Source organism: Lonchura striata, chromosome 36 (assembly GCF_050655825.1).
Source record: "Lonchura striata isolate lonStrDom1 chromosome 36, ASM5065582v1, whole genome shotgun sequence".
NCBI classification, from domain to species: Eukaryota; Metazoa; Chordata; class Aves; order Passeriformes; family Estrildidae; genus Lonchura; species Lonchura striata.
The window spans coordinates 4,109,428-4,127,988 of NC_140738.1; the positions used below are offsets into that span (position 1 = coordinate 4,109,428).

General features: G+C 54.6%; 2 protein-coding genes across 2 annotated transcripts in view; one reads left to right on the forward strand and one right to left on the reverse strand.

The window, feature by feature from the left end:
- The window catches only part of LOC146764054 (uncharacterized), a 69,882-nt gene that overhangs the window by 17,537 nt on the left and 33,784 nt on the right, over positions 1-18,561 (forward strand). The gene's annotated exons all lie outside the window — the stretch shown is intronic.
- Positions 11,279-14,675, reverse strand: LOC146764055 (uncharacterized). The gene has a single exon (XM_085565561.1). It carries the CDS (start codon positions 14,019-14,021, stop codon positions 12,930-12,932), a length of 1,092 nt encoding a protein of 363 aa, XP_085421687.1. The 5' UTR covers positions 14,022-14,675; the 3' UTR covers positions 11,279-12,929.

Sequence of the window (18,561 nt, forward strand, 5' to 3'; positions counted from 1 at the left end):
GAGGACGAGGATGAGGAGGAGGAGGACGACGACGAGGAGGAGGACAAGGACGAGGACGAGGAAGAGGACGAGGACAAGGACGAGGACGAGGAGGACAAAGAGGACGACGAGGAGGACGATGAGGAGCAGGATGAGGAGGAGGAGGAGGAGGAGGAGGAGGACGAGGACGAGGACGAGGTGGAGGACGAGGAGGAGGAGGAGGAGGAGGAGGAGGAGGACGAGGAGGACGAGGACAAGGACAAGGAGGAAGAGGAGGACAAGGAAGAGGAGGATGAGCAGGAGGAGGAGGACGAGGACGAGGACAAGGAGAAAGAAGAGGAGGAGGAGGACGAGGAGGAGGAGGAAGAGGAGGAGGAGGAGGAAGAGGAGGAGTAGGAGGAAGAGGAGTAGGAGGAGGGCGAGGAGGAGGACGAGGAGGACCAGGAGGACCAGGAGGACCAGGAGGACGACGAGGACGACGACGACGACGAAGAGGAGGTGGAAGATGAGGAGGAGGAATAGGAGGAGGAAGAGAGAGAACAAGGACAAGGAGGATGATTAGGATGAGGAGGAGGAGTACAACGAGGAGGAGGAGGAGAAGAAGGATGAGGACGAGGATGAGGAGGAGAAGGATGAGGATGAGGAAAAGGATGAAGATGCAGAGGACAAGGAGGACGAGGCGGAGGAGGTGGAGAAGGAAGTTGAACAGGAGGAGGAGGAGGACACGGAGGAGAATAAAGAGGAGGAGGACAATGATGAGGAGGACCAGGAGGAGAAGGACGAGGAGGATGAGGATGAGCAGGATGGGGAGGACGAGAAGGAGGAAGAGGAGGAAGATGAGGAGGAGGAGAAGGAGGAGAATGAGGATGAGGAGGACAATGAGGCGGATGAGGAGTATAAGGATGCGGAGGATAAGTAGGAGGAGGATGAGGATGGGGAGGAGGAGGAGGAGGAGGAGGAGGAGGAGGAGGAGGAGGGGGAGGAGGAGGACGAGGAGGAGGACGAGGAAAAGGATGAGGAGGGGGACAAGGAGGAGGACGAGGAGGAGGAGGACAAGGAGAAGGATGAGGAGGAGGTGGACAAGGAGAAGGACGAGGAGGAGGAGGATGAGGAGGAGGAGGAAGAGGAAGAGGAGGACGAGGACGAGGAGGAGGAGGAGGATGAGGACGAAGAGGAGGAAAAGGACGAGGACGAGGACAAGGACGAGGAAGAGGACGAGGACGAGGATGAGGAGGACAAGGACGACGATGAGGAGGACGATGAGCAGGATGAGGAGGAGGAGGAGGAGGAGGACGAGTACGAGGACGAGGTGGAGGACGAGGAGGAGGACGAGGAGGAGGATGAGGAGGACGATGAGCAGGAGGAGGAGGAGGAGGAGGAGGAAGAGGAGGAGGAGGAGGAAGAGGAGGAGGAGGAGGAGGAAGAGGACTAGGAGGAGGGCGAGGAGGAGGACCAGGAGGACCAGGAGGACCAGGAGGACCAGGTGGACCAGGAGGACCAGGAGGACGACGAGGACGACGACGACGACGAAGAGGAGGTGGAAGATGAGGAGGAGGAATAGGAGGAGGAAGAGAGACGAGAAGGACAAGGAGGATGATGAGGATGAGGAGGAGGAGGACAACGAGGAGGAGTAGGAGGAGAAGAAGGATGAGGACAAGGACGAGGAGGAGAAGGATGAAGATGAGGAAAAGGATGAAGATGCAGAGGACAAGGAGGACAAGGAGGTCAAGGAGGAGGAGGAGGAGGAGGAGGAGGAGGAGGACAAGGACGAGGACGAGGACAAGGACGAGGACGAGGAGGAAGACAAGGACAAGGACGAGGACGAGGAGGACAAGGAGGAGGACGAGGAGGACGATGAGGAGGAGGATGAGGAGGAGGAGGAGGAAGAGGACGAGGACGAGGAGGAGGACAAGGAGGACGAGGAGGACGAGGAGGACGAGGAGGACGACGAGGAGGACGACGAGGAGGACGACGACGACGAGGAAGAGGAGGTGGAAGAGGAGGAGGAGGAATAGGAGGAGGAAGAGAGGGAACGAGGACAAGGAGGATGATGAGGAGTTGGAGGAGAACGAGGAGGAAGAGGAGAATGAGGATGAGGAGGAGGAGGAGGAGGACAATGGCAAGGAGGATGAGGAGGAGGAGGAGAAAGAGGAGGAGCAGGAGGAGGAAGAGGAGGAGGAGGAGGATGACAAGGACTAGGGCAAGCACAAGGAAGATGAGGAGGAGGAGGACAAGGCAGAGGAGGAGGCAGAGAAGCATGAAGAGGAGGAATAGGAGGAGGAAGAGAGAGGACGAGGACAAGGAGGATGATGAGGACGAGGAGGAGGAGGACAGCGAGAAGGAGGAGGAGGAGGATAAGAAGGATGAGGACGAGGACAAGGAGGAGAAGGATGAGGATGAGGAAAAGGATGAAGATGCAGAGGACAAGGAGGACGAGGAGGAGGAGGAGGAGGAGGAGGTGGAGAAGGAAGTTGAACAGGAGGAGGAGGAGGACTAGGAGGAGAATAAAGTGGAGGAGGACTAGGATGAGGAGGACCAGGAGGAGAAGGACGAGGAGGATGAGGATGAAGAGGATGGGAAGGACGAGAAGGAGGAAGAGAAGGAAGATGAGGAGGAGGAGAAGGAGGAGAATGAGGATGAGGAGGATGACGAGGATAAGGATGCAGAGGATAAGGAGGAGGAGGAGGAGGAGGAGGACAAGGATGAGGAAAAGGACGAGGATGAGCAGGACAAGGAGGACGAGGAGGACAAGGACGACAAGGAGGAGGAGGACGAAGAAGACGAGGAGGAGGAGGAGGAATATGAGGATAAAGAGGATGAGAATGAGGATGTGGAGGAGGACAAGAAGGAGGAGGACGACAAAGATGAGGAGGAGGATGATGAATAGGAGGATAAAGAGGATGAGACTGAGGATGTGGAGGAGGACAATGAGGAGGACGATGAGGAGGAGGAGGACGACGACAAAAACGAGGACGAGGAGGAGGAGGAGGATGAGGAGGACCAGGAGGATGAGGAGGACGAGGATGAGGAGGATGATGAGAAGGAGGAGGAGGAAGAGGAGGAGGAGGAGGAGGACGAGGAGGACGACGACGACGACGACGAAGAGGATGTGGAAGATGAGGAGGAGGAATAGGAAGAGGAAGAGAGAGAACAAGGACAAGGAGAATGATGAGGATGAGGAGGAGGAGGAAAACGAGGAGGAGGAGGAGAAGAAGGATGAGGACGAGAACGAGGAGAAGAAGGATGAAGATGAGGAAAAGGATGAAGATGCAGAGGACAAGTAGGACGAGGAGGTTGAGGAGGAGGAGGACGATGAGGAGGACGAGGAGGAGGAGGAGGACGAGGAGGAGGACGAGGAGGAGGAGGAAGAGGAGGAGGAGGAGGAAGAGGAGGAAGGGGAGGACGAGGACGAGGAGGACCAGGAGGACGAGGAGGACCAGGAGGACTAGGAGGACGAGGAGGAGGACGAGGAGGAGGACGAGCAGGACGACGACGAGGAAGTCCTCCTTGTCCTCTGCATCTTCATCCTTTTCCTCATCCTCATCCTTTTCCTCCTCCTTGTCCTCCTCCTCCTCCTCCTCCTCATCCTCCTCCTCCTTATCCTCCGCATCCTTATCCTCCTCATCCTCCTCATTGTCTTCCTCATCCTCATTCTGCTCCTTCTCCACCTCCTCATCTTCCCCCTCTTCTTCCTCCTCGTCCTCCCCATCCTGCTCATCCTCATCCTCCTCGTCCTTCTCCTCCTGGTCCTCCTCATCCTTGTCCTCTTCCTCTTTATTCTCCTCCTTCTCCTCCTCCTCCTCCTCGTCGTCCTTGTCCTCTGCATCTTCATCCTTTTCCTCATCCTCATCCTTCTCCTCCTCGTCCTCATCCTCATCATCCTCCTTGTCCTTGTCCTCTCTCTTCCTCCTCCTATTCCTCCTCTTCATGCTTCTCTGCCTCCTCCTCTTCCTTGCCCTACTCCTCCTCCTCAATTTCCTTGTGCTTGCCCTAGTCCTTTTCGTCTTCCTCCTCCTCCTCTTCCTCCTCCTGCTCCTCCTCTTTCTCCTCCCCATCCTCATCCTCTTTGTCATTGTCCTCCTCCTCCTCCTCCTCCTAATCCTCATTCTCCTCTTCCTCCTCGTTCTCCTCCTCCTCCTCATCATCCTCCTTGTCCTCGTTCCCTCTTTTCCTCCTCCTATTCCTCCTCCTCATATTCCACCTCCTCTTCGTCATCATCGTCGTCGTAGTCCTCCTCCTCCTCCTCCTCGTAATCCTCCTCGTCCTCCTCGTCCTCCTCGTCGTCCTCCTCATCCTCCTTCTCCTCCTCCTCCTCCTCCTCGTCCTCCTTATCCTCCTTGTCCTCCTCATCCTCCTCTTCCTCCTTGTCCTTGTCCTGGTCCTTATCCTCCTCCTCCTGCTCCTCGTCCTCGTCCTCGTCTTAGTCATCCTCCTCCTCCTCCTCCTCCTCCTCCTTGTCCTCCTCCACATCCTCATTTTCATCCTCTTTATCCTCCTATTCCTGTCCTCCTCCTCGTCTTCCTCGTCCTCCTCCTCCTTGTCCTCCTCGTCGTCCTTGTCCTCCTCCTCTTCCTCCTCGTCTTCCTCGTCCTCCTTGTCCTCTGCATCTTCATCCTTTCCCTCATCTTCATCCTTCTCCTCCTCGTCCTCGTCCTCATCCTTCTTCTCCTCCTACTCCTCCTCGCTGTCCTCCTCCTCCTCATCCTCATCATCCTCCTTGTCCTTGTCCTCTCTCTTCCTCCTCCTATTCCTCCTCTTCCTGCTTCTCTGTCTCATCCTCTTCCTCGTCCTCCTCCTCCTCCTCATCTTCCTTGTGCTTGCCCTAGTCCTTGTCATCCTCCTCCTCCTCCTCTTCCTCCTCCTGCTCCTCCTCTTTCTCCTCCCCCTCCTCATCCTCCTTGTCATTGTCCTCCTCCTCCTCCTCCTCCTCCTCATCCTCATCCTCATTCTCCTCTTCCTCCTCATTCTCCTCCTCCTCCTCATCATCCTCCTTGTCCTTGTCCTATCTCTTCCTCCTACTATTCCTCCTCCTCATCTTCCACCTGCTCTTCGTCGTCATCGTCGTCGTCGTCGTCCTCGTCCTCCTCCTCGTCCTCCTCCTTGTCCTCGTCCTCCTCCTTCTCCTCCTCCTCATCCTCCTGGTCCTCCTCGTCCTCCTCCTCATCCTCCTCCTCGTCCTCCTCCTCGTCCTCCTTGTCCTCTGCATCTTCATCCTTTTCCTCATCCTCATCCTTCTCCTCCTCCTCCACCTCCTCATTCTCATCCTCTTTATCCTCCTATTCCTCCTTCTCCTACTCGTCTTCCTCGTCCTCCTCCTCCTTGTCCTCCACATCCTTATTCTCTTCATCCTCCTCCTCATTGTCCTCCTCATCCTTATTCTCCTCATTCTCCTCCTCCTCATCCTCCTCCTTCTCCTCTTCCTCCTCCTCCTCATCAACCTCCTTGTCCTTGTTCTCTCTCTTCCTCCTCCTATTCCTCCTCCTCATCTTCCCCCTCCTCTTCATCGTCGTGGTCGTCGTGCTCCACCTCGTCCTCCTCCTCGTCCTCCTCGTCCTCCTTGTCCTCTGCATCTTCATCCTTTTCCTCATCCTCATCCTTCTCCTCCTCGTCCTCGTCCTCATCCTTATGCTCCTCCTCCTCCTCCTCGTTATCCTCCTCCACCTCATCCTCATCATTGTCCTTGTCCTTGTCCTCTCTCTTCCTCCTCCTATTCCTCCTTTTCCTGCTTCTCTGCCTCCTCCTCTTCCTTGTCCTCCTCCTCCTCCTCATCTTCCTTGTGCTTGCCCTAGTCCTTGTCATCCTCCTCCTCCTCCTCTTCCTCCTCCTGCTCCTCCTCTTTCTCCTCCCCCTCCTCATCCTCCTTGTCATTGTCCTGCTCCTCCTCCTCCTCTTCCTCATCCTCATTCTCCTCTTCCTCCTCATTCTCCTCCTCCTCCTCATCATCCTCTTTGTCCTCGTTCTCTCTCTTCCTCCTCCTATTCCTCCTCCTCATCTTCCACCTCCTCTTCGTCATCATCGTCCTCCTCCTCCTCGTCCTCGTCCTCCTCCTCGTCCTCCTCCTCCTCCTCGTCCTCCTTCTCATCCTCCTCCTCATCCTCCCTGTCCTCCTCCTCATCCTCTTCGTCCTCCTCCTCCTCCTCGTCCTCCTCCTCTTCCTCCTCCCTCTCCTCCTTCTCCTCCTCCTCCTCTTCCTCCTCCTCTTCCTCCTCCTCCTCCTCCTCCTCTTTATACTACTCCTCCTCCTCCTCCTTATCCTCCTCCTCCTTATCCTCCTCCTCTTCGTCCTCCTCCTCCTCCTCCTCGCCCTCCTCCTCTTTGTGTGGTTCTCAATATTCAATGACTCTAAGATTCCAGGAACCTGGAACTCTGGGATTCCATGTCTCTGTGACCCCATGGATGGATTCAGGACTGTCTCCAAGGCCACAATGGAATGTTGGTGCCAGCGGGATGGGCTGCAGTGCAGGGGCACCAACAGCTGAGAGGCGACTGCAGCTGCTGCTGCTGCTGCTGCTGCTGCTGCTGCTGCTGCTGCTGCTGCTGCTTGTGGGGGTGCTGCTGGCAGGGGCAGGGCTCTGGTGTGGCTGAGCGTTGCCATCTCAGCCTGCGAGCTCCTGGGAGTTCAGTACAGGGCCAGGACTGACCCAGGTTGGCACTGCACTTGAGGACAGACACAGAGAATGGAAAGTGCCCACAGAGTGGTTCCGAGCAGGTCTGTGGGATGAAGGAGGGAGGGAGGGTGAATTCCCTGCCCAAGGCTGCCAAGGGAAGGCTTTGGGAGGGAAAGCAAGCCTTGACCTGACACTAAGTCCTTCAAGGGCTCAGTTGCCCACGCTGAGCAGGATTTCATCGCGCAGAACTGACAGGGCCAGATCCAGGGATGGGGAGGACATCGAGGCAGGCTTCAGGTGAGCAAATTCTGCAGTGCTGACAAAGAGAGAGACTACAGCCAGGTGAGGGAGGCAGGTGGAAAAGGCTTTGTGCCATCCCTGCTCAAAGGGGATCCTCAGCACAGCCCTGATGATCTGTACATAGGAGAAAACAATGAACACAAAACAAAAAAATGATAAACTGCTAGTAACCACAAGAAGCCCAAGTTCCCTGAGGTGGGAATTGGAGCAGGAGAGCTTGAGTATCTGTGGGATATCACAGAAGAACTGGCCCAGGACATTGCCATGGCACAGGGGCAGGGAAAATATATTGGCTGTGTGCATGAGAGCATTGAGAAAGGCACTGGCCCAGGCAGCTGCTGCCATGTGGGCACAAGCTCTGCTGCCCAGGAGGGTCCCGTAGTGCAGGGGTTTGCAGATGGACACGTAGCAGTCGTAGCACATGATGGTCAGGAGGGAATACTCTGCTCCAAGGAAGAACAGAAGGAAAAAGAGCTGTGCAGCACATCCTGAGTAGGAGATGTTCCTGGTGTCCCAGAGGGAATTGTGCATGGCTTTGGGGACAGTGGTGCAGATGGAGCCCAGGTCGCTGAGGGCCAGGTTGAGCAGGAAGAAGAACATGGGCGTGTGCAGGTGGTGGCCGCAGGCTATGGCGCTGATGATGAGGCTGTTGCCCAGGAGGGCAGCCAGGGAGATGCCCAGGAAGAGGCAGAAGTGCAGGAGCTGCAGCTGCCGCGTGTCTGCCAGTGCCAGCAGGAGGAAGTGGCTGATGGAGCTGCTGTTGGACATTTGCTGTGGCTGCACATGGGCACCTGTTCATGGAGAAAGGACAGGGACAAGTCAGGAGAGGCTGCTTGGAGCCAAACCTGGGCCATTCCCTGCAGCCTGTCCTGCTGGGACTCACCCACCCTTGTTCCTACTCTGGGAAAACCTTCACCCAGGTCCCTGCCTGAGCTCCAGTTGTGCTGGCTGAATGTGCCAGGAGCAATCAGGGCTGTGTGTGGGGGCTCTCAAGGAGCCATCCCTGCCCTGCTGCCCTAGGTTTGTGGCCATTTGGCAGAGGGACAAGGGTGGATATTCAGGATTTTTCAGGGGAATCACTCCTACTGCAGAAAGGCTTGGTACCATCTGCACTCCCAGGTCAAAAGGATGGAAGGAGATGGTTTTAGGAACTGTGTTCCTACCCACACACCATTTATGGCTCTCTGAGGTCAGAAATCCCCAGCTTTCCTGCTGCACTCAGAGTTTGCCACTGAGAGATGTGAGGCAAAGGATTCCCTGTGACTGAGGGAAGGTGAGGGGCTGGATGGGCTTGTTCCCCCAGCACTGCTCTGCTCAGCCCCCTCTGCTTCCCTGAGCATCTCCCTGGGCCTGGACATCCCCTCCTGAGAGGTGCCTTGTCCCTGCCAGCGCTCACAGAGCCCATCCCACCCTGTGTGCCCTCGGCCCGGCCCTACAGAAACCTGCCTGTGTGCAGGGCCCTGGCTGGGGCAGGCTCTGTGTGCAGCTGGGCAAGGGCAGCTCAGGAGAGCCCTGCTGGGCCCTGCAGAGGTGATGCTGCTGCTGCCCAGGGCTGAGGAGTGGCTGAAGGCCCTTTGGGAGGCTCCCAGCAGAGACACTGACCAGCCAAAGTCACAATTCTGGAGTCTCTGTACATGTTCAAACATTCCTTTGATGATTCTGTGTGTTCCTGTTCTGCTCAGAATGTTCTGTGATTCTGGGATTACAATTCCTGTTCTGCTTCTCTCATCCCCCTGTTGTCTATAATCAAAAGAGAAAAAAAAGAACCCTTGCAACAGTGTTAGAACAGTGAAGTTAAAACCAGACCTTTATAGGAAGCTTCCAGGTGTCCCAGTGGGGATGGGGCACACCCAGCCCCTGATTTCAACAATTTGTTAATGTTGATTATTTAGGATATTTAACAGGAACATCCAATGGGAGATTCAGTACCCAGTTACACACCAGACAGGAGTCTGTGAAAGAGGGCAAAGCCTCCTGTGCAATGGAGAACGGCAAACCCCCCTCCCTCTGAATTACCAGGATCTTTAAATTAAAAGGCTCTCAGGCAAAGATGTGGGAATGGGAGTAACAATTCTTTACTAGGAGAAAACTAGACAACAATTTAAAAAGGCAAATGCAATCGGTACAAACAAAACCAGTGAAAAAGTCCAGAACCTGAGGATTCGGGGTGCCAGTAGCAGTCCTGCTGGGTTGATTGCTCCCCTTGCAGTGGTTGATGAATTGCAGCTGCAGTGGTGATCTTTTGAAGGGTATAGTTTTCCTCTGGAGATCTGGTGGCAGTGGGGACGGTCTTCCTCTGCACCGGGGTTGCCTCCGAGCTCCGCCGCCGCCGCCTCCCCGGCTGTTTCGCTGCGAGATCCCGCGAAGAAGAGAGAGGGAGCTGCTTCTCTGGCAATCCCCCAAAGTAAAGAGCTGCTCTGTCCCCAAAAAGGTACCCCCTTATATCCAATAAAAGAGTGCTTGGCTTCCCCCCTCTGGGTGGAACATCTCACAATAGGATGGTGTTATGTTACCAGCCCTGCATTGAATCAGTCAATGGCCCATTAGCAAACCATTACCTCTTAGGAGCAAAACCAGTTCTTGGAAAAGATAACAAAACCTGCCCAACAGGTTTGCCTTCAACAGATGGCAAATAGAATACAAGCTTATCTTACAACCCAGGACAGATGGACAAATCCTGGCTTGGGGGAAAAACAAAGGGTGAGCACCTTGGTCCTGCTGCCCAAGTCCAGCTCAAGAAGTCACCACCCTGTTCACAGTTGGATGGGCCCAGACTCTGCTCATCTCCAGAGTCCCCCACTCCTCCAGGCTGCTGGGATCCCCCAGCTCCAGGATTGGCCATTGCTGCTCTCCCCACTCCGATGCCAATTGGAACCCCAAAACCAATGTCCCCCCCAAACTGTTACCACTGCCCCAGCCGGTACAGAGATCGCTACAGGAACCCTTCACAAGTCTCCAAAGGGGCATCTGCGTCTCACCTTTGGGGCAATGCAAGATCCAAATATCCCTTTCCCTGCAAAAAAAAACTCCCAGAAATCCCCCAATGCATTTGGGGTGAGCTCCCCCTCCCCACTTACCTGCAGGATCTGGGGGAGTAAATGCTGCCCTGACCAGGGGAGCTGCAGACTCAGCAGAAGGGCAGGCAAACCATGTGGATCTGCTGCGGTTCCTCCTCTTCCTCCTCCTGTTCCTGTTCCTTCTTTTCCCTAACCTCCTCCTCATCTCTCTCTCCTCTTCCTATTCCTCCTCCTCCCTGACCACCCCAGATCCCCCTTTCCTACCCACCTCTCCCCCATGGCTGCAGCACCAGTGTTTGGATAGAGGGAACCTCCCATGAGCCCCCCAGGTATGGGCAGGGGGCTTGGGGACCCACCCAGTGCAGATCCATTCCCCCCTCCCAGAGCCTCACGGAAATCACTCCAGGGATCAAGCGATGGGGACACTAAGGGATCCCCATGGAACCACCCATTTTTGATCCCATCCCCACCCTTCCCTCCCCACTCCCATTGTTCCCCCAACCCAAAGACCCCTCCCAACTCAATCTGAGGGTCCCATTCCTCTCCTGGTCAGAATCCTCTTTTCCCCTGCTCTCCCACCCCTTCCCCATTGTGCCTCCAGCTCTACCTCTCACCCCTGGGCTTGGATTTGGGGATCCAGGCCCCTCCTGTTCAGTTTGAGGATCACATCCCCCCTTTCCCTCAATTCAGGCAGCTCCTGGAAGCTTTTTCCTGGGAGGAATCCCTGAGTTTTGGGACTTTTAGGATGTAGCTTAGGAGGAGAACAGCTCTGTCGGGCTTTCCCCTCCCTGTTGTGGCCCCTCAGCTGTCCCCGACACCCTGGGGGTGTTGGGATTTCCCTCCTAGGGACAAGGATGTTCATCCCCTTCCAGGAGCCCAGTGCCCAGCTGGGGCTCCAGGTCAGGGGTCCTTGAGCAGCTGCCCCAGAACCTCCACCAGGTTCTCCCAGTGCAGCCGGAGCCGCTCGGCCTGGGCTCCCCAAAGGCCTCAGCAAGGTCCAAGTCCTGCCCAGGAACCCTCAACTCCCTCAAACCCAGCATCCCCCTCATCCCCTGCAAGTTCCTCCCATGGCACCGGCCATGGCCATGTCCCCACTTGTCACTGGCCATGTCCCACCATGTCCTCACCCATGGCTGTCTCCCCACCATGTTTCCATCCCTGTCACTGTCCCCCATGTCTCCATCCATGCCTGTGTCTCCCCATGTCCCTAGGGATGGCCCTGTCCCCCTCCATGTCCATGCGTGCCCATGTCACTCTCCATGTCTAATGCTTTTTCTCTTTTTGAGCCTGGTCTTATAAGCTCTCAGAGATAAGCATTATACCCTTGATAGCTCAGCTACCTCAGGTGGCATAAAACAAGCAGGATGGCTCATGTGACAGTGTTGGGAATAAAAAGTTTTAATAAAAGGCAAAAATAAAAAAGCTTTTTACAGAGAAAAGCCAAGTCAGGGCAAGAGGTTCTTGCTCTTACTAAAACACTTCACAAAAGCAATTAACTTATTTTGTTCTCTTCTTTTCTAGGGAATTGCTTAGGTGGGACTTTTTGGCTCCTGTCCAATTAGCTACCCTTAAGTTTGAGGTGAAGTCCCCAAGGTCCTATGAGGTGTCTTTCAACCAAATTGAGGAGAGAAACACCTGGCCTTTTGTCCTTTTTAAGGGAACAAAAGGTTAACTTGTTTACTCTGTCAACAGAGGGCACATTCTTACACGTGTCCCACCATGTCTGTGTCCTACCATGACCACATCCACTAACTTAGTTCAATGTCTATTTTTACTTCAATATTGGATATTTTAAAGGGATAAAGAGAAATGAAAACAAAATCAAGGCCAAAAGAAAAAGACTTCCATGTCCATGCCGGCTGAGGATCCACGTGCTTGGGTGGAGGGAAGAACCTTTTTGGTGGAGTTTCTACCCCATTGTCTCCAAAATCTTGGTCTTTTCCCCAGTTTTTCCACCATCTGGCTGCAGAAGACACCCTTGGGCAATAGGAAATCAAAATCGTGGAATCCCTGAAGTTGGAAAAGACCTTGTCCTGGTTCAGAGCAAATTTGGGAGAGAACCTCCAAAGGGATTCCTCTGGAAAGCAGATTCAATTGGCTCCTCCCCAAGCCAGTTTGGGAAAAGTATCTCCTTGGAGAAAAGTCGAAAAAACTATTTTTTAAAGAATAAAACTTAAACAATATTAAACAATAAAACCTCTTGCTGCTCTAAAAGAGAGACAAACTCAGGAAGTCCCTCCGTGGGTTGTAGCTCAGCTCCCTCAGTCTCTTATCAGTCCCTCCGGTGCTGGAAATGCCACAGTCCAGGCCTGGCCCGCTGGGCCACAGGTGTGAGCTGCCGGTGCTCTTCTGGGTGTTCAGGCCAGAGCAGGTTTAAACAGGTCCAAAGAAAAGGGAAAAACAGCCACAGTCCAGGGAACTTCTCTGCCACAGCTAGCTAAAACTAATTAACAGCAAAGGAGAGCTCTGTACCTCTGTCTGTCCATCTGCAGACAACCTGGCCCAGGAGCAGGAATGTGGAGGAGTGAGTGCAGTTTCTGAAAACAAACTCTACCCTTCTCTCCCTCCTTTGCTCTCGGAACAAGTCTTAAAGGTGCAAAAATTATAATTCACCATAAACACAACAAACAACTGGAGATACAAGCATCATATAGTCAACCTAGGACATACCTCCAAGACCATTCAGTATTCCTTGATGCCACCAGAATATAGGATTGAGTGCAAAAGATTTTATGGAGTTGGAAGTCATTAAATCTGCTCTCCCCAAGGAATTCCCATTGTTGGTCTGTGCCCCAGTGGATGTTCCTGCCACTGGCTTTATCTAGGTGCCCACAGGGAACGAGGAAGATGTGGAGCCTCCCAGCCAAGTGTCTTCCCAACACAGATAACCAGGCCCATAGATCACCAAGACTGCCCAATGAAGGTCACTGAGGATCATCCAACGTGGATCCTCCCATGGAGGATGGAGCTGGAGCAGCACATGAAGCTCTTCCTGCACTCAGGGCACTTACAGGGCTTCAACCCATTAGTGGCGCCTCCGTTGGTGTTTGATCAAGGCTGATCTCTGTGAGAAGCTCTTCCCACACTTCCCACACTCGTAGGGCCTCTCCCCGGTGTGGATGTGCCGGTGCACGGTGAGGTGGGAGTTGTGCTTGAAGCCCTTCCCGCAGTCGGGGCAGCGGTAGGGCCTCTCCTCGGTGTGACTCCGCTGATGTACAAGGAGACTGGAGCTGATCCGAAACCTCTTCCCACACTCAGGACACTCGTAGGGCTTCTCCCCGCTGTGGATGCGCTGGTGCTTTCTCAGGTCTGAGCACCACCCATAGCTCTTCCCACATTCCAAGCAGGTGTAGGGCCGTTCCCCAGTGTGGATCACCTGGTGCCGAATCAGGGCTGAGCTTTCTCTGAAACTCTTCCCACATTCCCCACACTTGTAGGGCTTTTCCCCAGTATGGATCTTTTTGTGTTCCGTAAGCTGGGAGTTGAGGCTGAAACTCATCCCACACACCCCACACTCGTAGGGCTTTTCTCCAGTGTGGATCCTCTTGTGTCTCCTCAGGCCAGAGCTGTGCCTGAAGCTCTTCCCACACACCCCACACTCATAGGGTTTTTCCCCAGTGTGGATCCTCTGGTGTTGCATCAGGTAGCCCTTCTGGCTGAAGCTCACCCCACATTTCCCACACTCAAAGGGCTTTTCCCCAGTGTGGATCCTCTGATGTTGGATCAGAATGGAGTTCTGGTTGAAGCTCCTCCCACACTCCCCACACTCAAAGGGCCTCTCCCCGGTGTGGAATCTCTGGTGAAGTCTCAGGCTGGAGCTCCAGCGGAAACGCTTTCCACATTCCTCACACTCGTAGGGCCGTTCCCCAGTGTGGATCACCTGGTGCTGGATCAGATCCAAGCTCCGCCTGAAACCCTTCCCACATTCCAAGCACTTGTGGGGCTTCTCCCTGCCACGAGGCTTCTCCACCAGCTCTGAGCTCTGGCTGGATCTCTGCCCGCCTTCCTGGTTCAGGGGGGCTCTTTCCTCCCTGCAGCTCCCTGGGCTGGGTTTGCTGCCACTCCTTGTGCGGGATCTCCAGGGCTTTTCCTCCTCCTCCATTTCCTCCATTTTCATTCCTCCCCGGGAATGAAAAATCCTGGTCTGGGGGAAAAAAAAAAGAACAGAGCATCTTGGACTGGGAGTTCCTCCTGTCCCCACTTCATCTCACCAAGTCATTGGGCATTGTGTGTCTATAAGAACCTCCAAAACACCAAGGTTCAGCATAAAAATCCTCGAAACTTTAAGACACAGATCAAAACCTCCCCAAACATCAAGATTCAGTAAAAAATTCCTCCAAAACATAAAGATTCAGCCCCTAAAAAAAATAAAGCACCAACATTTAACCCAATAAAGCTGAGAAATGCCATGACTCACCCCTGTGAAAATCGTGGAACCCCTCAACAGTCACCTGCTGCATGTGGGGTGGCAATGCTCCTGGGGCTAAGGGGAGGCTATAGATACAAGGAGGGATGGAACCTTGTGGTGATCCTTGTTTCTGCTCCTCCTCCTCCTCCTCCTGTGTTCTATTCTTCCTCACACTCCTCTTCCTCTTCCTATTCCTCCTTCTCCTGCACAATCCCACCCTCTCCTGCCACCTGCATCCTTTGACCATTTTGTTCCTCAAGCCTGCTTCTCCTTCCCTTCTCCTCCTGGCCCCAGGCCCAGCACCCACTGCCGGCTCCCTCTTCCCCCCAGCCCCACAGCATCCCAGCGCAGGGGCAGGGATGGAGCTGGGGCAGGTCGGGCTGGGGCAGCGCTGGGCTCTCGGCCGCTCCCGCCCGCACTCGGTCCCCACTGCAGCCGCTCCCGCCAGGACAGCGCGGGGGGGCCCGGCCTTGGCGCTGCCCCACTCCCACCTCCCCAAATTCCCCTCGCGGGGCCATGGGGCCGAGGGGGGGCGCAGGTGGGTCCAGGTGGGGAACGCGGGGAGCTGCGAGTCTGCCTGGCAACTGGTGAGTCATCAGCGCCGCGGGCTCTGATTGGCTGAGCTCGGCCCGAGCCCTGGGGCTGCAGCACAGAGGGGACACCCTGCTCCAGGGGGGATGTCCCACAAACGGGGGACCCCATGGAAGGAACAACAGGAAAGTGTCTTTACAAACAGATGCTCTGAATCTGCTCGGACATAGGGCCAGGGAGCTGTAAAAAAGGAAATGACAGGAGACACCATCAGTTTCAGAAAATGTTATCAATAGATGACACAAACTGCTGTTCAGCCAAGGTCCTTCCCTATTCATGAACTTCCAGAAGAACAACAAAGACTTAACAGAGCCATGAATATCGTTTGCTATATAACAGCAGGGAACATATCAAGGTGGGTATGTAGTAGGTGGATTGGGAAGTCTGTACCTGTCAAGTGCTTCAGCCAGTGGGGAGAGCAGAGGGAGATGTGGCCAAGAAAGTTCAGATGAAAAAGAGACTGTGTCCTCCAACAATTGGAGATATCCCGTGGGGAATGTCCCATGGCCTCTCCCATTTTTAGGAATGAAATTCCATTTACAGGACTCCTCTGTCTGCTCTGTGGACAGAATCCTCTGGTGATGTCAATTTTTCCGCACACCCTGAGGCTCATCCCGAATTCCTTCCACCCTCCGGGGCGGCGGGCAGCAAGTGCAGCTGAAGGTGCCTCACCCACTTTGGGTGATCGGCTCCCTTGGCTGGCGGCAGCACCAGGGATTGATTGGGGACCCGGGAGTGACCAGGAGACAGACGAGTGACACATCAGGGGGTCTGTGAAGAGTCAGCAGGGAGAGAGCACTGAAAATCTCATCAGTGAGTGCCCTGGGATCTTTGGGGAGTGAACATGGCAGGGCACCCATGGAGGGGAGAAAAGGGAAAGACAGGGAGGGGGCCTGGCCAAAGGGATGATGATCCCAAAATGTCTCTGAAGGGTCCCTTGGGAGAATGTTGAGGTAGTTTGCACATTTCCCCAGAGGTAATTAAGGACATGGACACCCAGGGTGGCAACAAGGAAAGTGGAGAAGGCATTTAGACAACAGGGGATGGATGGTGTTCGTGTCCTGGGAAGGAATCAGGTGAAGGGGAGTGTGCAGCAATATGGTTCAGGCAAGAAGCAGCAGGAGGAATCTGTGTGGTAAGAAAAAGGATGAGGGAAAAAAGGAGGAAGAGAAAAATACTCTGGATTGGGATGTTTTTCCACAGAGTCTTAACCTCACAATTTGCCAGCTAATATTTTGAATTCCCAGTTTCCCAGACAGGAAAAGCAGGAGGTCAGGATGCCAGGGGTTTCTCTGCGGTGGCAGCGGCAGCACCGGGCGCAGAGGTGCGGCACCGGGAGCACGGGCTGGGGCCTGTGGGGAGCTGCGGGGCCGGGCCGGGGCTGTGGGGCAGCCGGGGCTCAGCGCCGGGCGCTGCCTGACCCCACCAGCCCCGGGCAGGGCCGGCAGTGGCCCCCGGCCCCCAGGAGGCTGCGGGACGCCCCGGCCGCTGCCCGGCCCCGGGGAGCTGCCGGCCCTGCCCGCCGGGGGGGCCGCCTTTGGACACTGCGGCAGGACAGGCACCGGCTCTGCCACACGGGCTGGGCAGGGACCCTGAGCACAGGGGGAAAACAAAGGAACAGCTGGGAAATGCAGAGTGCACATGAAGGATCAGGATTTGCTGTTCAGGATTTGGTTTGGGTCCCTGCAGAAAGGAAAGGTTTTGCAGAAAGCTCAGCAGCTCTCAGAGGATGAGCACCCACAGGCAGTGACCGGGGCTGCAGGAGTGGCACAAGAAGCCCTGCAGCACTTGGGCACAAGGGCACAGCAGCTGAAGGCAAGAAGGGATGAGCAAAAGGCCAAGCTGAAGGCAAAGGCCATGGCAGAGTTCCCACAGCCCCTGAGGGATCAACCCCAGGGCCCAAGGGTGCCCCAGCACCCAGGGGATGATGGGGTCGGCCACAAGCACCTGGCAGAGGCATTGCCCTCCTGGCCAGGGCAGAGCCCACCCAAACAGCCCCTGGGAAGGAGTCAGGGCTCCAGCTGCAGCCCACAAGGACACTGCAAGCACAGACAGCAGCACCCTCAGCAGGAGCAAGTCCACCCCTGCATGGACATGGATTGGCAGGGCTCTCTGAGCTCCCATCCCACCGGGGACCCACCACACTGGAGCCCTGGAGAACGCTCAGTCTTCGTCTGAAAATGAAGAAAATGTCTTTGTGGATGGCTCTTCAAGGGCAGCAGAAGGGAAAAGAGTTCCAAGACACGCTGTTGTTGAGGAAAGGGAATCAGACAAAGCGCAGGTTACCCCCATGGTCAGCTCAACCAGCACAGCTGTGTGTGCTTGTAAGAGCCTGGCACTGAAATGCCCTGAGCAGGAAGGCTTCAATATCTTCTGGTGACACCATCTCACCTAACAGGGGGGCAAAAAGCAATTCTGATTGCTGGGCAACCACTGGATCACTTATTAAGGTATTTCTAAAAGACATAATTCCAACAAAAGGGATTGTGGAAGCAACAGACTCAGACAGCAGAACTCATTTCAAAGGAAAGATCCTCCAGGGAGTTATGGCAGCTTTAGGAATACAATGGGACCTCCATACCCCTGGCACCCCCAGAGCTCAGGCTGGGTACAAAGAATGAATGGGGAAAGAAAGAAACACCTTTGGAAGCTGGGGATGGAGACCAAGATGCCATGGGTACAGCTTTTGCCATTGGCTTGGGCAAGAAGAAGAGCCAGACCCAGGGCAGATATTCAATTATTTCCCCTTGGAATTGATCTTGGGAATTCCTAACCCTGGGAATTCTCCACCAAGCGCAGGGTGGAGATAAGGGATGCACATTTAAAGCAGTCTGTGGCCAGAATCCTGTCTCTGGTGCAATCTCTCCCCCAGGAAGCTGGGCTGGCACAGAGCCTGCCTTGGCACTTTGCTGCTGCCAACATCCAAGCAGGACATGGGCTCTGCCTAAGGAGTGCAAAGCAGCACCACTGCTGGCCAAGTGGCGTGGCCCATGCCATGTCTGGAGTCCAGGTGCTGATCATCGGGTGCTGACCATCGCATAAACGGCCCAAGATGGATATCATGGAAATCCTCAGACAAATGCATGTGAATGCAGCGTTCCCGTAAAATCTCATCAGGGATTCACCTACTCCGGACACTGAATTATTCCTCCTCATCACCAAAAAAGAAAATCTTATTAACCTATGGACTCTGAATAGAAGAAAAGACTGATTGCTGAAATCTTGGCCTCAGGCGGAATTTTCCCTATAAAAACCGCTTGTGCCAGGATGGAGGTGTGTGGACATAGGGGAAAACCTCTCCTGAGGCTGACTCCTTGTTACACACCCAGGGCTGATTCCCAGGCTCGGCACTGTCTTTTTCTATGGCTGGTGAGATAGAATTTGACCGCTAATAATTTTTTTTTTTTTTTAAACTGGCTGAATAAATTCTCATTTATAAAAATCCCTCTGCCCACTCCAACATCTGCTGTCACTGTCTGTGCTGTACAGGGTGTATCAGAGCACTGGGGTTTTTGCTCCAACAAGTTCAGGGAAATCAGCTGGAATTCAAGTATTTGATGATGCAATTAGAAAACAGTGATCAATTGATGCAGCCCCAGATTGAGAGAGCACCCAAAAATGGGGAAAAGTTGAACGGCTACCAGAACAAATCCTACAA